This window comes from Equus caballus, chromosome 10, assembly GCF_041296265.1.
Source record: "Equus caballus isolate H_3958 breed thoroughbred chromosome 10, TB-T2T, whole genome shotgun sequence".
Lineage (NCBI taxonomy): Eukaryota > Metazoa > Chordata > Mammalia > Perissodactyla > Equidae > Equus > Equus caballus.
Genome location: NC_091693.1, coordinates 83,910,112 through 83,927,720, shown reverse-complemented (window position 1 = coordinate 83,927,720; position 17,609 = coordinate 83,910,112). Strand labels below are relative to the sequence as shown.

Here is a 17,609-nt window from a genome sequence, read left to right as displayed (position 1 = left end):
TTGGAAAATAGAGTTGCTATCTCTAAGGAAGTAGAATAAAAAAAAAAACCAGAGAAGCACAACAAGAAAGAAAATAGAGGAAAATCAGAGAGTCAATCCAAGAGGTTTAATACCAGAGTAACAACACTTCCAGAAAAGAGCAGAGAGGAGGAAGTCATCACAGCAATAACATCAGGACATTTCTAAAAGTTGAAGGACATGAGACTCCAGAGTGAAAGGGCTTGAGTACCCTGTAGAGAGATGAAAAAAGACCCTCTCACCAAGACGACATCACACACATCAGAACCTCAGTGATAGAGAGCCGGTCCCGAGAGCTTCCAGAGAGAAGAGGCACATCCCCCAGACTGAAGGAATCCGAATGGCCTCAGATGTCTAAAAACCAACATCCGGTGTGAGAAGATAGCAGAGGAACGCTTTTAACTTGGGAGGATGTACGGTGATGGGTGGCAATTAGACTTTTGGTGGTGAACACGACGTAGTCTATACAGAGTCAAAATATAATGATGTACACCTGAAATTTATATAATGTTATAAACCAATGTGCCCTCAATAAAGATAACTAGCATTTAAAAAAATTTCCTAATGGGAAATGGTTCTCACCTAGTCACAGTGTGAATCAAATGAAAGATGAGTACAGGGACATTTTCAGACATGCAAGGAGTCAAAAAATATGCTTCTCATACACTCTTTCTTAGTTACAAAAAGACGGGTTTCAGCAAGGGAAGAGTACACTAAGAAAACCTAAGTATGCGATTCAGGAAAAATGAAATATGACATAGGCTGCCAGCAAAGGGAAGTCTCGGGATGAAAGGGCTGTACCAGACTTAGAGGATAACCACCCGGATTAGAGTAGGTGGCGGTGAAGCTGTGGGAAAACGAGTTCAGGGAAAAAAAAAAGATCCAGACAAGGCTTAAAAATACACTTGAGCTTTTGATGGAAAGACACGTCAGATTTATTGGAGCATTTATAAAAATACAACAGTAAGAACAAAATTTAAAAAGCAAAATGCAAAGAAATTACTGACTCCAGGAAAAACAAAATGTCATTTAAAAAAAGATGAGTTTGTTCAGCAGGGAACAAGGTTCACTTCCTCATGATAAAATGAACATGGAAGGGCAAGAAAAAAAGAAAAGCAATGTGAACTAACTCCTGAAAGGCTATGGGGAAGGAAAGAATGCGGGAGGCCTAGATCCTGAACTATCGTAACAGGAAGGACGAAATAAACCATATCGAAAAGGGATGGATTGAGAAATAGCAGAATACAGCTATTGTTTTAGAAAATCAGAGAGAAAATGTCATAAGCAACAGCTAAAAAGTTGAGTGTTCTTGCCTTTGGAAGCTAGAGCTGGGAAAGGGGTGGGACGGGGGCAGGACTGTATTACCTTCCAGCTGTCACCAAAAACTGAAGACGAGAGGAAAAACTTTCTAGTCGTTTTTCGTCAACAGCATGTAATGAAATACATGAAAGTTTTAAAATTTTTAAGTGTAATAACTCAAGGTGTGACACATTATATATTATGTAATTTAAAAAGTTTTTATTTAACTTAAAAGTTGATTTAATGCCTGAGAAACTTAAAATATTAAGATACTCTAATGATAGTCAGTACTTTCTCTCTCTATTCCTTCCTAAAAAAGAAAAATAAGCATTCTTGCTACATCATCTCCCACATTATTAGAAAACTCCTACTGTTGAAAGCTTCCTATAGTCTTAGAAGTCTCTGATGAATCCTGAAACAGAGTCATTGCCCACTTACCAACCTTTTGAGGACTTCAGAAACACACAGATCTGTGCTCAGTGGTTCACCTTGAGCTATGAAATTCATTCCAGTCATTATAAAAGGATGATGCTCAACTATTCACCTCCTAGCCAGCTCTTTTTTGGGTGTTAAAGATTGACCAGGATGTTGTACTAGAAAGAGCATTCAGCCAGAAGCCAAAAGAGCTGGATTCTAGTCTAAACTTTTCCCATTAACTAACTAACCATCCACCTTCAGAGTATTTGACCCCTCTGGGCCAAAATTTTCTGACATGTAAAATCGGAGAGTTAATCTAATTTTTTTTTTTATTACAAAAGTACTATGTGTTCCTGAAAACAGATAATTAAAAAGAAAAACTCAATCATGTTATAATCCCAGCAGAGAAACACTGTCATCGTTTTGGTATGCTTCTTTCCATAAGTGTTTATGCATATACTCTTTTAAAAAACAATACTAGACATCATACAGAATATTAAACCTGAATTTTTCACTTGCCAATAATATTCTCCTAAAATATTTAACATCACATGGGTATACAGTAATGTATTCCACCTGCCTCCCACTGTGGTTGTTCCCAAGGTTGAATACTAGAAACAGCAGGCTGTCCTCTGCTTGCGGGTTTTGTCTTTGCACATTCCCTTCGGTTATTCCCTTAACATAAATTCCTAGGACTGAAATTCCTGAATTCAAGGGTAAACAACATTCTAAGACTTTGATGCCTATTGTCAAGCTGCCCTCCAGAAACACTGAGATACTTACACTCCTACCAGCTGTAGAGGACGGTAAGCTGTTCACGCTCCCAAACCAAAACACATATATTTTTTCAATTCTGACCAACTGGACTTATAAAAATAATATATTGCTTACTTCTACATTTCTTTGATTACTAGTCTAGATTTCTGAAACAAATACTTCTAGTCCTAAAATACTGATTGCTTTATGACTTATATTATTATTAAGGACAATGAATAAGAAAATACACTTAATAAGGGTTTAACACAGGCCTTCCATTTTCTATAAAATTTTCCAAAATGTTATATGATTATATAATCTTAAAAATAGTAAACTAGATATTAAAACTTCTATTTTATAGAAATACCACATTTGTACAGGTTTTACATGTTATTTGATAATTTATTTTCTCATATATTATCTCGAGATAGGTAAGGATGTGATTTATTATTTTTAAAAAAAAGAGCATAAACTTAGATTCCAACAGTTCAGGCCTGTGACTTAGTTCTGTGACTGCCCATAATTAACAAGTAATTCACTTAGTCTTTCTGAGCCTCAGCCTCATTGATAAAACAGTGATGATAACATCAATCTCCCACGTTATCACCACAAATGTCAAATAATGGGAGAACTCTGTTACCCTGTAGAACACCATGTAAATCTGATGTCCTGCTGTTATTATAACTATTATTATACCTAACAGAAATTCTAGACAATCCTATGAAGTAAGCAGAATGCATACTGTTCTGGTTTGAGAGTGAGGTTAATGCTGAAGCCAGAAACAGAAACAAGAACTTCTGGTGCCTCACCTGGAACTTCTACTAGATTTCACTTCCTCATGCTTGGACGTAACAAACTGAACCCAGCCTCCCGGGCGTTTGCTTATCTTATGAGAGGGACTTGACTTTTATTAATCCAACTCTAATTAAAATCTGATTTTATTTACAAAATTATTTCTCTTTACTTGTCCTAGATTAAAAGGCAGAATATTCTTCTGAAAAGTCTACATCTAACAAAACCCTATAAAAAAACATTAAAGTTCAATTTTTTAAACAAGAGCATACCACTGGAGAATGAGGTATCATATTCAGAAGAAATTTCTTTATTATCTACGTAAGAAGTTTTCTCTTTAATTATGACTGACTTTTAACATTTTGAGTTTGGGCAAAGAAAGTAGACACAACATATTAAAAGTCAATCATAATTAAAGAGAAAATTTCTCGTGTAGGTCAGAGAAAAGGAAGAAACTGGAGATAAGGTGACTTACAAAGATGCACAGCCACCTAATTTGCACATTCTTATGGTTTACTAATTTAATTCTAACACTTCACAAATTAACATCTGCTAAAGTTTCCATGCAAGATGTCTCGTAAGAAAAGACAAAACAAGACCAGAACAGAGAACACTCACTTTTATTCGGTGGTCATCCGTGTCTGCAACTGTCGTTACTCTAACAAACATGGGATTTCTTTTGTCTATGACCTCAAGCTTCATTTTTTTCTGGAATCCATGTGGAGGTTTCTGTCATAACAGAAAATTTCACACCATGAGATTTGGAGGAACAGAAGGTGGGCTGTGTGTCACAAAGACAGAATAAGAAGAAAAAGATGAGCTATTCAGAGAACCAGCCTTTCAAACTCTCAACCTCCAGGAGCGGCTTTAGACCTCACCCTCCTTATCAAAAACCACAATCCCAAGTCCCATGGCCAAGCCACAGGCAAAAGAAACAGCCTGAGCACCTGCCGTAGGAGCAAACAGAATGCAACAGACCTTACGATGAAATTCAAAATATCCTCGTTATTGGATTAGCCATAGGGAAGGCAAGACGTTTTTCTCATTAGTAAGAAGGAGAAGTCTTGGCAAAAATCAACAAGCGTGAAAATTATTTTTAAAGAGAGAGGAGAACAACATTGAAGTGGCAGACGAGACACAGAGATCAGAAGTGGTAAATGACATCAAAAAGCAGACGTCTTTTATAAAAGAAAATTAGCAATCAAAACATGCAAGATGGACTGGCTCTGTGAGAAGGAAAGAGAAAGGAGCACCCTCTCCCCCCACACCTCAGAACCCAGCAGAAACCCATAAACCTCCGAAAAAGTCACAGGCAGTAGACAGCAGGGGACTGTTTGGTATGTTAGGCAAATTTCTCACATTTTCTCAACTTTACATCCCTCTTCTGTAAAATGGGTGTAATAGAATTGTTGCTCTGAATATTAAGGGTGAAATTTATGTAACAGGTACAAAACAATGAATGCAAGGCACCAGAGGCCAAACTAGAACAATCTCAGTCTTCTCTCTGATATCAATGTGACACTAGGTGTGCAGATGGGTCTCTGTGTAATTTTATCCAGTTCAAAGCAAAGTGTAACACAGCTCTTCTTGGACTAGCCTAAGTGAAAGATAGAGTCACACAAAAATTCATAAATATCGTATAACCCTAAACGTTATTTATTTTTAAATCCTGAATTTACTATCAGATGGAATCATATACATCCTTTCATCTGGCTTCTCTTCGTGTAATATACTTTTTCTCTCAAAAGTTTTTGATGTTCTTTTCTTCTATATTTGGGCTCATATCTACTCACTAATTCTTTCATTAAAAATTCTGGCAATTTATACACAAAAGGATCATTTAAAGAAAAACGTTTATGACAGACTAATTATGCCACATTAAAAGATTTTTAAAAAAATATTTAATATATCTTTCTTTCCCTTTAAACTTATGGGAAAATATAAATTACAAAGCAAGCTTTAGAGATGAAAAAATTTAAAAATACATTTCATTTCTTATTCTTTCCTTGCACAGAAATGAGGTTTACTTTGAATCTTAATAAGTTACATGCAAGAAACAATGACCCTTGGGGTTAGGAAGATACCATAACAGATGACCTTGGATTTTGGTAATTAACCATGTTGACTTATAGCAATAAAATAAAAACAGCATCCCTGCTCACCATAAACAAATCAAAGGAATTATCAAATACAATTTTTTTAGAAAACAATGTCCTATCTTATTTTGGTTTTTCAGAATATGTAGCTGGAAAAACATAAGTTTGCTCTAAGAACACAACAACTCACTTGATACCAATTCAGCAGATTTATTTCCAAGGAGACTTTCGAGTCCAAAATGGAAATATTTTTTAGATGCCAACAACAAAAACCGCAGTAACAATTTCAACTTTCAAAATCGTAAAAATTCAGGGCTGGCCCTGTTGCCAAGTGGCTAAGTTCTCGCACTCCGCTTTGGCGGCCTGGGATCCACCAATTCGGATCCTGGGCGTGGACCTACATGTCATTCATTAAGCCATGCTGTGGCGGCGTCCCACACAGCGGAACTAGAATGACTTACAACTAAGATATACAACTATCTACCAGGGCCCTAGGGAGAAAAAAGAGAGGAAGACTGGCAACAGATGTTAGCACAAGGCCAATCTTCCTCACACACAAAAAGCATGTCTTAAAAAGAAATTTTTTTAATTTGTAAAAATTCAAAAATATCTTCTTCAATCTTCTGTTTCCCTCCCATTCCTATTCTGGGTCACCAGTACTATCTCTTTCTGCTCTTAAATTTCAATGAATGAACAGTGTCATCAACACAAATTAAAGAGTGTAAAATATATTAACTCACCACTTTGAAAGCTCTCGCAGGAGCAGGTAAAGAACTGGTTTCTTCCAAGTATTTATCCCAAGAAAAATGTTTCACATTTGGATAACCTAAGAATGAAAAAAAAGTACATCCTATCAGGTTTAACCAAAATAATAGGGAGAACAACCACAAACTGACCTGTCAAAATTATGAGACATTGTTATCATTATAATCTAGGAAATTATGTTCATATTTCATATAACAACTTGCACCTAGTTACACATTCAGAACTATTTGTAATAATTAAATTGCTTTCCTCTTGATCACGATTTCTCTATTATCTTTTAAAAGATAATTTAGTATATATGTCTACATATAATTTATATTCTCAGGTAAGGACAATCTTACATACAAGACATACATACACATGAATACCCTTTAATTATGCAATTTTACTTCTACTAACCCATTAAAATCTCATATTTGTACAAAGACAATAGTGTACCACTGTTTAACGTGAAAATATGAAAACAAGTTAAATGATCAATATAGAAATGTGCAAAAAATATATAGTACATATGAAATATAAAGCATTTATTAAAAAGGAGGCAGATTTATACTAATATGTGACATATTCCAGATACACCATCGCATTGTGAAGTCAAACAAACAAGCAAAATCAAAGCATGAAACAGTATTAACAGAATATGTAAAAATAACTATCCTTCCTCCCACCCCCTTTGTTTCCTCCAGAGTCCAAAACCCATCAGGGAGACAGGAGCAGGAATTAATGGTGGCCCAGGAGGGTGGGAAATTGGCTACATGAAGGGGACTGAAAAAATAAGTAAATATATTGCAGGTAGGGGAAATATATTGCAGGTTTCTCACTGTCTGAAAAGAGAGGTATAAAAATGGAAAACGGAAAACTAGAATGAACTTAGTAGTAATGGATATGAATTGGAGCTAGTGGTATGAATTCATTATTTCCAATATATCTAAAGAAACAGAGAACTAAATATAAATATACATTTTTTTATATCTTTACATAAATATATTTCCTAACTATGTCCACGGAGAGGCCGGAAGCAGCAACACTCCAGTAGCAATGAGCACATCTAGTGTCCAGATCTTAGTTTCTAAGTATCATTCTGTACTAAAGAGAACCATGGAGACTGTGAGAAACTGCTGACTTCAGGGCTGGATCAGGGTCCCAAAGCAAGAAGTTCTCAAAAAATGATAAGAACATGTCACAAGGATACAGTAACCAGCTTAAAGGGGCTCCCACTGGCCAAATCTGAGAAAATCTGGACTTGAAAATAAATAATGCTACTAAGGCATTATAACTCATTGATGAAAATAGTAACCTAGGGGCCCACGCTGATGGAAATAAATTAATTGAACAAATAAATGGGAAGATGAGAAAGCTATTCTTTGCAGAAGAATATGAACTAATTATGTACCAGGAATGATGGAATAAGAAAAATTATCATTTAGCACTGTCAGAATAATTCATATTACATTAGTGGAGCAACCTGGCAAGCACCATCTTGATCAATTAACGGTAAAAGATCAGTAATGAGACAAATTGATATCATGTGCCACCTGAGAGGATGCAATGAGAAGACAGCATTGTTTCCATGATATTCCTGCCAAAATTGCATACAGAGTCTAATCACAAGGAAACACCAAGCATACCCAAATTAAGTAATAACATCCTAGACAACGACTAATCTGTAATCCTCAAACATACTGAGGCCATGAAAGTCAAGGAGAACCTACTTGAAGGAGACTAGAGAGATTGGACAACTGAGCGCAATGCCTCATCTTCTTGCTATAAATGACATCATTGGTACAATTAACAAACTTGAATAGGCCTCTGGGTCAAGGGTATAGAAGAATTCTGTATGGTTCTTACAACTTTTCTATACATTTGTAATTGTTTCAAAACAAAAGTTTTAAAAAGTAAATACACAAACATATTTCTGTGTAAATAAACATTTTATAACATATTTTTAAAGACCACATCTTGCACAATTTAAGTATATTAAAACTGGGCATGCACATATGCATGCGTGTGTATACCTAGAGGTGAAAATGATTTTCTGGAAAGATACAATGATAACTATTAAACTACTAAGAGAGATATACGTGCTTATCTCTATTTTCCAACTTTTAAAAGCAAGCATGTATTAATGTATAATTTGGATAATTCAAAGTAAAAATCATTTTAAAGGCATAAAGATGTTAATTTCAGAAAAAGAACAGTAGCTATGCTACATGTTGAGAGAGAACACGAACATGGGGTGGCCAGCAGGGCTGCTCAAGGGACTGAGCCATGAAGTGGCAGGGGTGTCGGAAGAGCAGCTGCCCAGAGGGACCACGGATGAGGATTCCTTCTCTTCAGAAGGAGATCAGAGATCACCAGGAAGACGCCCTTCACCAAAAGGAACCAGAGAAAGAGCATCTTTTTTTGCCATGGAGCCAAAGAGCAGTCACCTCAGCAGAGACTGCAAACCAGTCTCATTATTTGGCAGGTTTGCTTTTCAACCTGTTTTTACGGCAAAATATATACACCATAAAATTTACCATTTTACCCAATTAAATATACATTAAATATATTCACGTTGTTGTGTGTTTGGTACTTTTTGACATGAAATTTTGTATTTTATTAATTTGTCAAAAAGCTATGTATTTTCTGTTCTACTGAACTATAAAAGCCCACAAAAGGAGACAGATGTGCTGGTTACTTGCCTCATGTAAGAAGTTAGCAATGAAGCCTTACAGCACCCCTTCACAGGGTAGCTAACCCAGGGCTGTGATCACACAACGAGGAACCTGTCGTTCACTGGTTCTCTGTTCATTTACCAGATCCCTGATTATGACCAAAAAAGTGGTAAGGAAAAAAAAAAGATCAATATCGAATTGGAAAATCTAAAGTAATCCTCACAGCAATTTAGATGGTGATAGTGTCAATCTCTATTTACTGGCTTTTAATATTACATAAGCCACAGGACTCAGGAGGGCTGAACACGAGAAATCTTCCAGGTAATACCCCATCTGGGCCATGAAACCATTAATACCTTACTTTAACACTTTATGGTTTATGTAAATGTCCTTTCATCTTCAACACAGCTCTGTAATCAGTGAAGAACAGGGGCTTCTGCCCCTTAACATATGAATAAACTCAAAAAGCAGAGAAGACTCGCCTTGCCCATCACAGGAATGGTTGGTCCCCTGGGGGAGTAAATGATCAGACACTAACTGAGACATGGTACCAAGGAACTGGGGACAAGCCTAAAAATGAAACCAGCTGTTAGAATGGAATGAGACAAGTATGTGGAGCTCCAAGCTGAGTGTTTGCTGTTTACATGCTGCGGGCAGCATCCACACAGCAGCTCCCAGTGAACCAAGGCGGCATCCTTTCCCTGTGGTGAGGGCGGTCTCCATCACTCACAGAAGTCTCCACAGAACCACCTGCGTGCAGTGATGCTGTTAGCCAACGACCCTGTCTTTTCACATCAGCAGCAGCCATGGCACCTTAAACAGTGAGATGCTCAGAAACTCACTGTCTTGATTATGCTGAAGCCACACAATCTGCTCTTTAGCACATGAAAATGAACTCAAAATCACATGAAACAAGGAGACCGTTCACCAGCAGTCATACTGTTCCTGTCACAGAGAGAGCGAATAACTGAGAATGAAGGCTCTCTGGCCAGAGACAGACAGCCGAAGGACCCAAAAACTTCAGAGAACAGAGAGGTACTGCCAGCACAACACTGCACAACCCATCTGGGGACCAGGAATCACAACAGAAAAGTGGAAAGTAAATGTGCAAGTCCTGATCTAGGTCAAAAAAGATCGAAAGCATCAAGATCCCCCTTCAATGTGAACATCGTGCTTTGGCCAGAATTGACCCTGACAAGCGGGTCAAGATTCCACCCACAAGAGATGTCTCTTATGTCCAATTTCTCTATTCGTCAACACCTAGACAAGGTCAGCCTACAGCTGCTTTTGTGCTCCAACTGAATTGAGTAGTTCTAAAAGAGACCAAATGGCCCACAAAGTCAAAGATATTTCCTATCTTGCCCTTTACAGAACAAGCGTGCCGACTCCTGATGAACATGAATAACATTAGATGCATAATAAGCACAAACCTGGAGGAGTGATAAGGGTTCTTCGATGTTCTTTACACCAACCAACTGGATGGATGTGTGGACTAGAGGCTTCGCACCTGTAAGTCATACAAATTAAAAACTGTCATTATCAGGATAAATTCTCAATAGTAGTAGAAGTAAAAATGTTAGACATCATGAACAACTTACGCAGAGTTCTACTTATTACAATCTACCTAATTTGAAAAAGTTTTGCTAAACCAAAGGATCTTTCACTCTTTCAATATATTAACACCAAGCAGACCTTTATTAGATAAATATCATGCAGATTTGACACCAGGCATAGTTCTCATTCTGCCACAAATTTTGTTATATTCTGTAACTTCAAATATAGCAAAAATTCAAAGGTAATGTCAGTAAGATTCAGAATTTCCATTCATAAAAATCATGTGGAAAAACAAACATGTGTACATAAATAATCATGCATACACAGGCAAGCTCAAATTGTTTCAGCATCTTGAAGGGTGAATGTGCAAAGGCAGAAAGCTCGACCACCCTCAAAACCCAAACGTGCTATTTCTCCCACCCAGGAGAATGCAGAGACCAGGTATTAGGATGGGGCATTCCCGTCTTCTCCTCACCTCTTTTCTTCTCCTCTCTGTCATCTTTACTTCAGTCAAGATACATTTTTCCAGAGCCCCCTTATCAGTATGCCTCTCTGGGACATCTGATTCTTTGCTCCTAACCAAATGTATACTATGCTTTCCTCATCTCAACATGCAGCGTGTTTCACTCATGCATTTGCTCACTCATTCATTCGAATACTGAGTGCTGTGTTGTGCCAGGTACCGGCAGAGGCCCTGAGGATACTGTAACAAATAAAGCAGATACAAAGTTCCTGATTTTGTGGAGCTGACAGTGTCATGGGAAGAGAGAAGAAACAGATTAACAAAGAAATAAATACTCTGGTGGCACAACGCCCTGTGAATAAAGAAGTGGAGGAGGAAAGGCGATCTTTTATTGCACATTCAAGATGGCCTCTCAAATAAGGTAACACCTGAAGGAAGTGAAGAAAGAGAGAACTGAGTCACTCAAATTATATATAAAGGAAAGCCATTCGACACCAAGGGGACAGCAAGGACACAGGCCGTGGGACGCGAATCTGGAAGGACTGTGTCAGGAATAGACTGAAGGAAAGAGACAATGGGAAACCATATCAGGAAGGGCCTTTAGACCATAGGAAAGTCTTGAGATTGTACTCAATCTAGTAAAATGATGTCTACTAGAAAGCCATGTGGAGGGTTCTAGGCAGAGGAGTGGCATAATCTATGTTTTAAAGTTAAGTATTCTGACTGCTTTGCAGACAAAAAAAACCAAGTTAATAACAAGAGAAGATGCCATTCGAAGGCTTCTGCAAGAGGTGATGATGGTGGCCTGAACCAGAGTGCTGGGGTGAGGTAAGAACTAATCATATTTTTAGGTCTATATTTTAGAGGAAGAATCAACAGGATATACCAGTAGAATTGATACAGAAAGTGAATGAAGTGAAGAAGTCTAGGACATTCCAAGGTTCTGGGCATGGACAACTAGAAGAATGCAGTGGCCATTCTCTGAGATAGAAAGAATGCGAGCACAGTCTTCGGCATTCCAAATGGCGAATGAAGAGTTCTGTTACTGACATATGTTTGACAACCAAGTAAACAGGTCAAGTAGAAAACGAGCATAAAAATCTGGAGTTGAAGGGCAAGATCAAGGGTAAAAGCACAAATCTGGGAGTCGTTTGGGATGGTATTAAAAGGCATGAGGAGAGATAAGAGCACCCAGAGAAGGAGTACAGAGAGAGAACAGAAGAGGTAGGGGCAAAAAAGCCCAAGAAGGGATGACTATGGAGTAAGAGAGGGAAAGTAAGAAGAAAGAAACCAAGTAGGTCAAATGCTGCTGCTAGATCAAAGAGGAGAAGAAACAAGAACTGATGACTGGATTGACCAAAGTCAAGGTCGTTAGCATCCTTGACAAGAGCTGTTTCGGTGGATCTAGGGATGGGAAAGGGCAAAAGCCTGAACACAGTGGTTTTAAGAGAAGATGGAAGGAGACGTGATGGAGATAGTTAGTGCAGAAAGTATGTTTAAGGAGTTCTGTTTTGAAAGGAAGGAGAAAAATGAGATAGCAAAAGAGAAGTTTTTTTTGTCTTTGTTTTTTTAAGTTTGAAAACAGGGGAAACTAGGTGAGGCATTTATGGAAATTCTCTGTACTATTTTACAAATTTTCTTTAAGTTTAGAATAACTTCAAAATAAAATGTTTTTTTAAAAGATCGGAAATATTTCTTCATTTATTCCAGAAATATGCTGAGCAACTCCCATGATGGCACTGTTCTAGGTGCTAGGGCTGCAACAGGTATCAAAAGAAGAAAACCCCTTCTCCCACTTGGGTACTGGTAGGAATAATTCAACAGAGAGGGATGAGGTACTGATGCAAAAGAGAGGAGGACCGAGTCGGGGACAGGGAACGGAATCCCATGTGAGAACAGGGCCCCCTTACGCAGGAGCAAGGGTCTCCTTCCAAAATTACAGAGAAGGTTCGGTCTGTGGGCAGAGATCAAGAAGAGGGGTAGATTAAATGGTGAGAGCATGAGGATGTCTCCTCTGACACTGTCTTTTTTCTCAATGAAATAGGAAGGTTATCCGCTGAGAGGGAGAATGGGAAAGGGGTGCGAGAAATTTGAGGGGAAAAAAAGGGAGTGAAATTTACTGGTCTGGAAGAACAGACAAGGCCCTGTAGCAGGATGACGGGGCAGGGCTAAGGGCCCACTTGAGGTTAGCAGCCAGGAATGAGAAGTCAGACCAGTCCACATGCTGTGTCTTTCTCCAGCTGTATTCAACCACTCAGGCATAGACATACAGTAGGCAGAAAGTCTGATCCAATCAGGGTTAGGATTTTGCCAGCAAACACAATATAAAGAAGTGGAGGCCATAGTTACAAAGGAGTAGTTGTTATAAGATTACAAAATACATTCATGTGTCACGTAATGATGGGGACACGTTCTGAGAAATGTGTCATTAGGAGATTTCATCGTCATGTGCACATCACAGAGTGCTTACACAAACCTAGATCTTATAGCCTACTACACATAGGCTGTATGGTACGAATATTCAGGGATATGGTACAAATCTTATGGGACAACTGCTGCATATGCAGTCATTGACCAAAACATCGTTACACGCCCGTCACTGCACATAGGAATCTAGAGGTATATCACAATTAAAATCTTAAAAAAAAAGTTGGTAGAACAAATTTCCCATCTGTGTTCTCAAAAATAATAGATAGAATGAAGTTAAAAAAAAAAAAAAACAGCACCATGGTCAAAATGTTTCAGGAAAATTACTGTATCGCCTTCTTAGAGATTTACAAAATACATTATTAGCGTGTTAAAGACTGTGAAATTACACTATAAATTACCCAGTTTCAAATTGTTGAACCCAGCATTCCCTAAAGATACTTAACTACGAAATACTGCTTTGGTGGGCAACCTATTAACATCATGTGTAACATGAGAGTTCTACAGAGCACATGTGGGAAATGTTGGTCTAAAGGATGCCAAGGGGTCCATCTCGCTCTATCAACGAGATCTGCTGTTTCCCTGGTAATCTCGACATAGCCCTCTAGACGGGAAACTAGAAGGTAGGAAGCTAAGAAGGAACACTGGTTGGAGTTTCTGTGGATAAAAAAGTCTGATGAGTCATAAAAAACAAAGAACTTTCTAAGAAACGTTCTGAATAGAGACTAACACATGGTCAGCACTTTCCAGGTCAACCTTTCCAAGTGAGCAGCACTGAACAATAACATAGGTGAGTTGATGTGACCCCAACTTATTGGTGATTTTTCTCAACATTATTGCAGTTGAAAATACCTTTAAATTTATAGCCAAAGGTTTCTTTCCTTTCTTCACTTATCTCCTATTGCACACCCTCGCGCTATTATCTTTCTTAATCTATACATTAGGGTTACACGTGTAGGTGTATATTGTTATTTTAGAAATGTGAAAGGAAAACAGACACTGCTAGGTCAAGGCCAAGTTCATAAAGCAACTGTCACATTTCTTACAATATATATTTGCATAAAAAATACTTTAATACACGATTCTTTGAGCTGCTTTCTGTTATAAATTGTATAAACAAAGCTGTGGAGCACTATTTCCAGCTACGCTAATCTTTTCTTAAACAATCATTTGGTTATGGATTATTAGCAATGACGCACTGCCTGTATTTTAGGGAAATTTTTATTTTATTTTAGAGAAAGCTGTTAATTCATACAGGACTCAAAAATGAAAAAAAAACCAAATACATAACGTTTGTTTCTTTTTTCTTCTCACTCTAATACAACTATCAAGTACATTTTATAATTTTCTGCCAGGCTCATGGTGATTTAAGTAAGAGCATTAGACATTACTAACTCTTGTGATTTTATCGGATTTCTCTATAAATTGCAATCAAGGAAAATACTGTGGCATATTTTGGCCACTCATTCCTATACTCCTTGAATCTTACATAAGGTTTTAATATTATCTAAATACTGATTAAAGTCATCATTTAAAATAAACAAGAAAGCCATCTCAGGAGAGAAGAATAGCCCTGTTTTTATCTAGTTTGCTTACATTCTCTCAATAAGCAAACACTTCATTCAGAAGTTGGAAGCCTGTGAAATCCTTTCTGCTACTATTATCATCTCAAGTCATCTCTTAGTCCCATCTAGTGTTCAAAAGCAGCAAAGTAACCAAGAAGAAATACAATGAACTAATGGCAAAAAGTATGGCAAGCCGTTGATTGCTGTACCTCTCCTTTCTTTCGAGTTTTTATGTATATCATCAAAAAAGTCCATTTCAAAAAATTTTTTTAAAAGTCCAATTTAGACGTAAGTGTAAAGTACTCACGAAGGCTGCTAAGATCCAGTCAGACCTAGACTGGTAGATAATAACAGAAATAATTATTCATGAAAAATCTGTGTTTATATTATAAGGATAAAATGAGCAGACCTTAAGATCCTCATCTTGAACAGAAACACAAAGAAGTTAAGTGATTTCAGAAAGGCCTCAGGTTGAAAAGAAAGAGATTTTAGTTTTATCAGCCACAGCCGAAAGCTAAAGAAGCTAATGCACACACGCTGGGCTCCACAGATCTAGGCAGACAGTCAAATAGGAACATTTCAAGATGCTCACTGAAGGGAAACATCAAAGTCTTCATTTCAAGCAATAACGGTTTAGATTCCTTGAAGAAACACAGGACGCCTGGCCTCTCCCACTCCCTAAATGCAGAGCATATGACTGTCAGTTAGGACTCGCTTTCCTGGCTCCCATCATGTGCCGACTCTTCAGGGTCTATCACTCCATGTTTTACCAGTAACCCCAGAGCTCACGAGGCTGAGTCATCGTGTTCTGCTCATCTCTAACGCACTTCCAACCTCATTCCCCACAGTAGCTGTTCCCCACGTTATTAATTTGCTTCAAGCTTACAACTAGATTTTCACTAACACAGTGTCTACCTGGAAAAGATAAAGGGGATACCATCTCATTACTCCAGTGTCAGTGTTCCTTTCATGTTTCATTTACTCCAGGCTGAGAGAGAAGAGAGCTTATTCCTTTCCAATGTTAGCCCTACCTGTGGGACCTGGGGTCCCCAATTATCCACAGTCTCAGATATCTCCACTCTCTCCCTCCACAATGGCCTCCTTCCTTCAGCCTAAAACCAAGCTCAAAACTCTCTATGTGCCGGAAACCCTCCTCAGAGGTTGACTTCCCCTCAACCAATAATTCACTTTCATCTCAGGGCCAAACTTTTCCGTTTAATGTCCCTTACAGCCATCTCTTTAAGCTTTTGCAAATTGGTTTCTGCTTCTTACTCTTATTTTAATCCTCATTTCACCCTATTAGATAGGTATTATCATTAATCCTTTTTGCAAAGGAGACAACTAAATCTTAGAAGGGTTAAGTCGCTTACTGAATAGACTTGGCTGCCATTCCTGAAACACACCCTTGTTTGCCCCCCTGGGCTTAAATACAAGCAAGTGCTTTCCTGGGCCAGCAATATGCCATCCCAACATCTAAGTACTGATTCTCTCATCCTTTGTGGTCCACCTCAGATCCCACGCCCTCCAGGAAGCCTTCCTCAAGAACCCTCCGGTGAGTCAGTCAGTCCTTCTCTCTCTGTGCCACAGACGTTGGTTTGAATAACTAAGCACTAACCACCATCTACCCTGCCGCCAGAACAGTGGTGTTTGTGTGTCTCTCTCTCCCCAAGCCTGAGGTCCTCAGGGCTGAAGTGCAGCATTACCTAGGTCCCTTTCATCTCTGTAACTCACCACCATCCCTGAGGGTTGCTTCCCAGATTTAACCAGATGATGACAAACTTTTCAACTTTGACACTGGTCTAAGAAACTGACAACACAACACGATGCAAACTTTTCAAAATTACTTTGGAGAGACCCGTAAAATTACTATTACTCTCAATTCATAAATGTAAAGGAGTTCCATCTCTAAAAAGAAAAATTTTGCAGTACACTTGGAGACAATCAGGAAAAGGCCCCAAGCCCTTGTTTGTTCTAATTTGCTAACTCAATGCTCCTTTTTTCATAGATCTGTTTGTTGATTTTTCACACTTACTGACTTACTGGGACATCAGAATGAAATTCAAAGACAGCTGAAGCTGCAACCTAATTCATCTAGATCTTTCCTCTCAACAGTCAGCTAAGTTCTGTTGCCTTGCCTTTCTGGTTCCAAAAAATAAGGTCACAGGAAAATAACATTTCTTAAAAGGAAAATCCCTTCCTAGTGCCTGGGGGAGAAGGTGGGGTGACTCCTCATTGTGTGCTCTGCCATGGAGCCCAGCCCTCAGGCAGCTGGAGGCTGATGAGGACAGAGGCTGCATCCTCACTGTGATGGCTTTCCATCCTGCATCTTTAAAGTCCTTTCTAGTTCCAATATTCTGTGATATTTAGGATTATTCCTAAGTCTAATGACTGTCAAGGGGCTAGAATTAAACAGCTACCAACTACCAGTAACAAAACCACAGAGAAAACCCAAAGAGAAAAAAATTTCCATTCTAACATGTAACTATTTCCATTTCATAAAAAAGTACTACTTAAATCCTACATAAATATCACAACGCTCCTCTTTGGAACGAAGAGATGTTTTATCGCAGCTAAACACATAGTAACACAAATGTACACAGACATACATATGTGCTTTCAAATCTCCACTGAGGTAAAAAGAGATAAGATCACTATCCAGTTCAAAGGGAAAAGACATTTCTCATTTCCAAACTATTTTAAATTGGGAAAGGCAATCCAATTTGTAACCTCAATTACACACCTAAGGAAGTAATTTATGCAGATAAAAATCATTTCAAAATTCAAAGATCAAAGATCATAA

The 17,609-nt window shown here is 38.1% G+C and overlaps 1 protein-coding gene across 18 annotated transcripts in view; it reads right to left on the bottom strand.

The window, feature by feature from the left end:
* The window catches only part of L3MBTL3 (L3MBTL histone methyl-lysine binding protein 3), a 112,494-nt gene that overhangs the window by 45,755 nt on the left and 49,130 nt on the right, over positions 1–17,609 (bottom strand). For all 18 annotated transcript variants that reach the window (XM_070223805.1, XM_023651059.2, XM_005596919.4 and 15 more), the window contains 3 exons: positions 10,231–10,307; positions 6,119–6,204; positions 3,901–4,011 (listed from right to left, as the gene is read on the bottom strand). In XM_070223805.1, the coding sequence (XP_070079906.1) occupies positions 3,901–4,011; positions 6,119–6,204; positions 10,231–10,307 (274 nt within the window). The remainder of the gene's footprint in view (positions 1–3,900; positions 4,012–6,118; positions 6,205–10,230; positions 10,308–17,609) is intronic.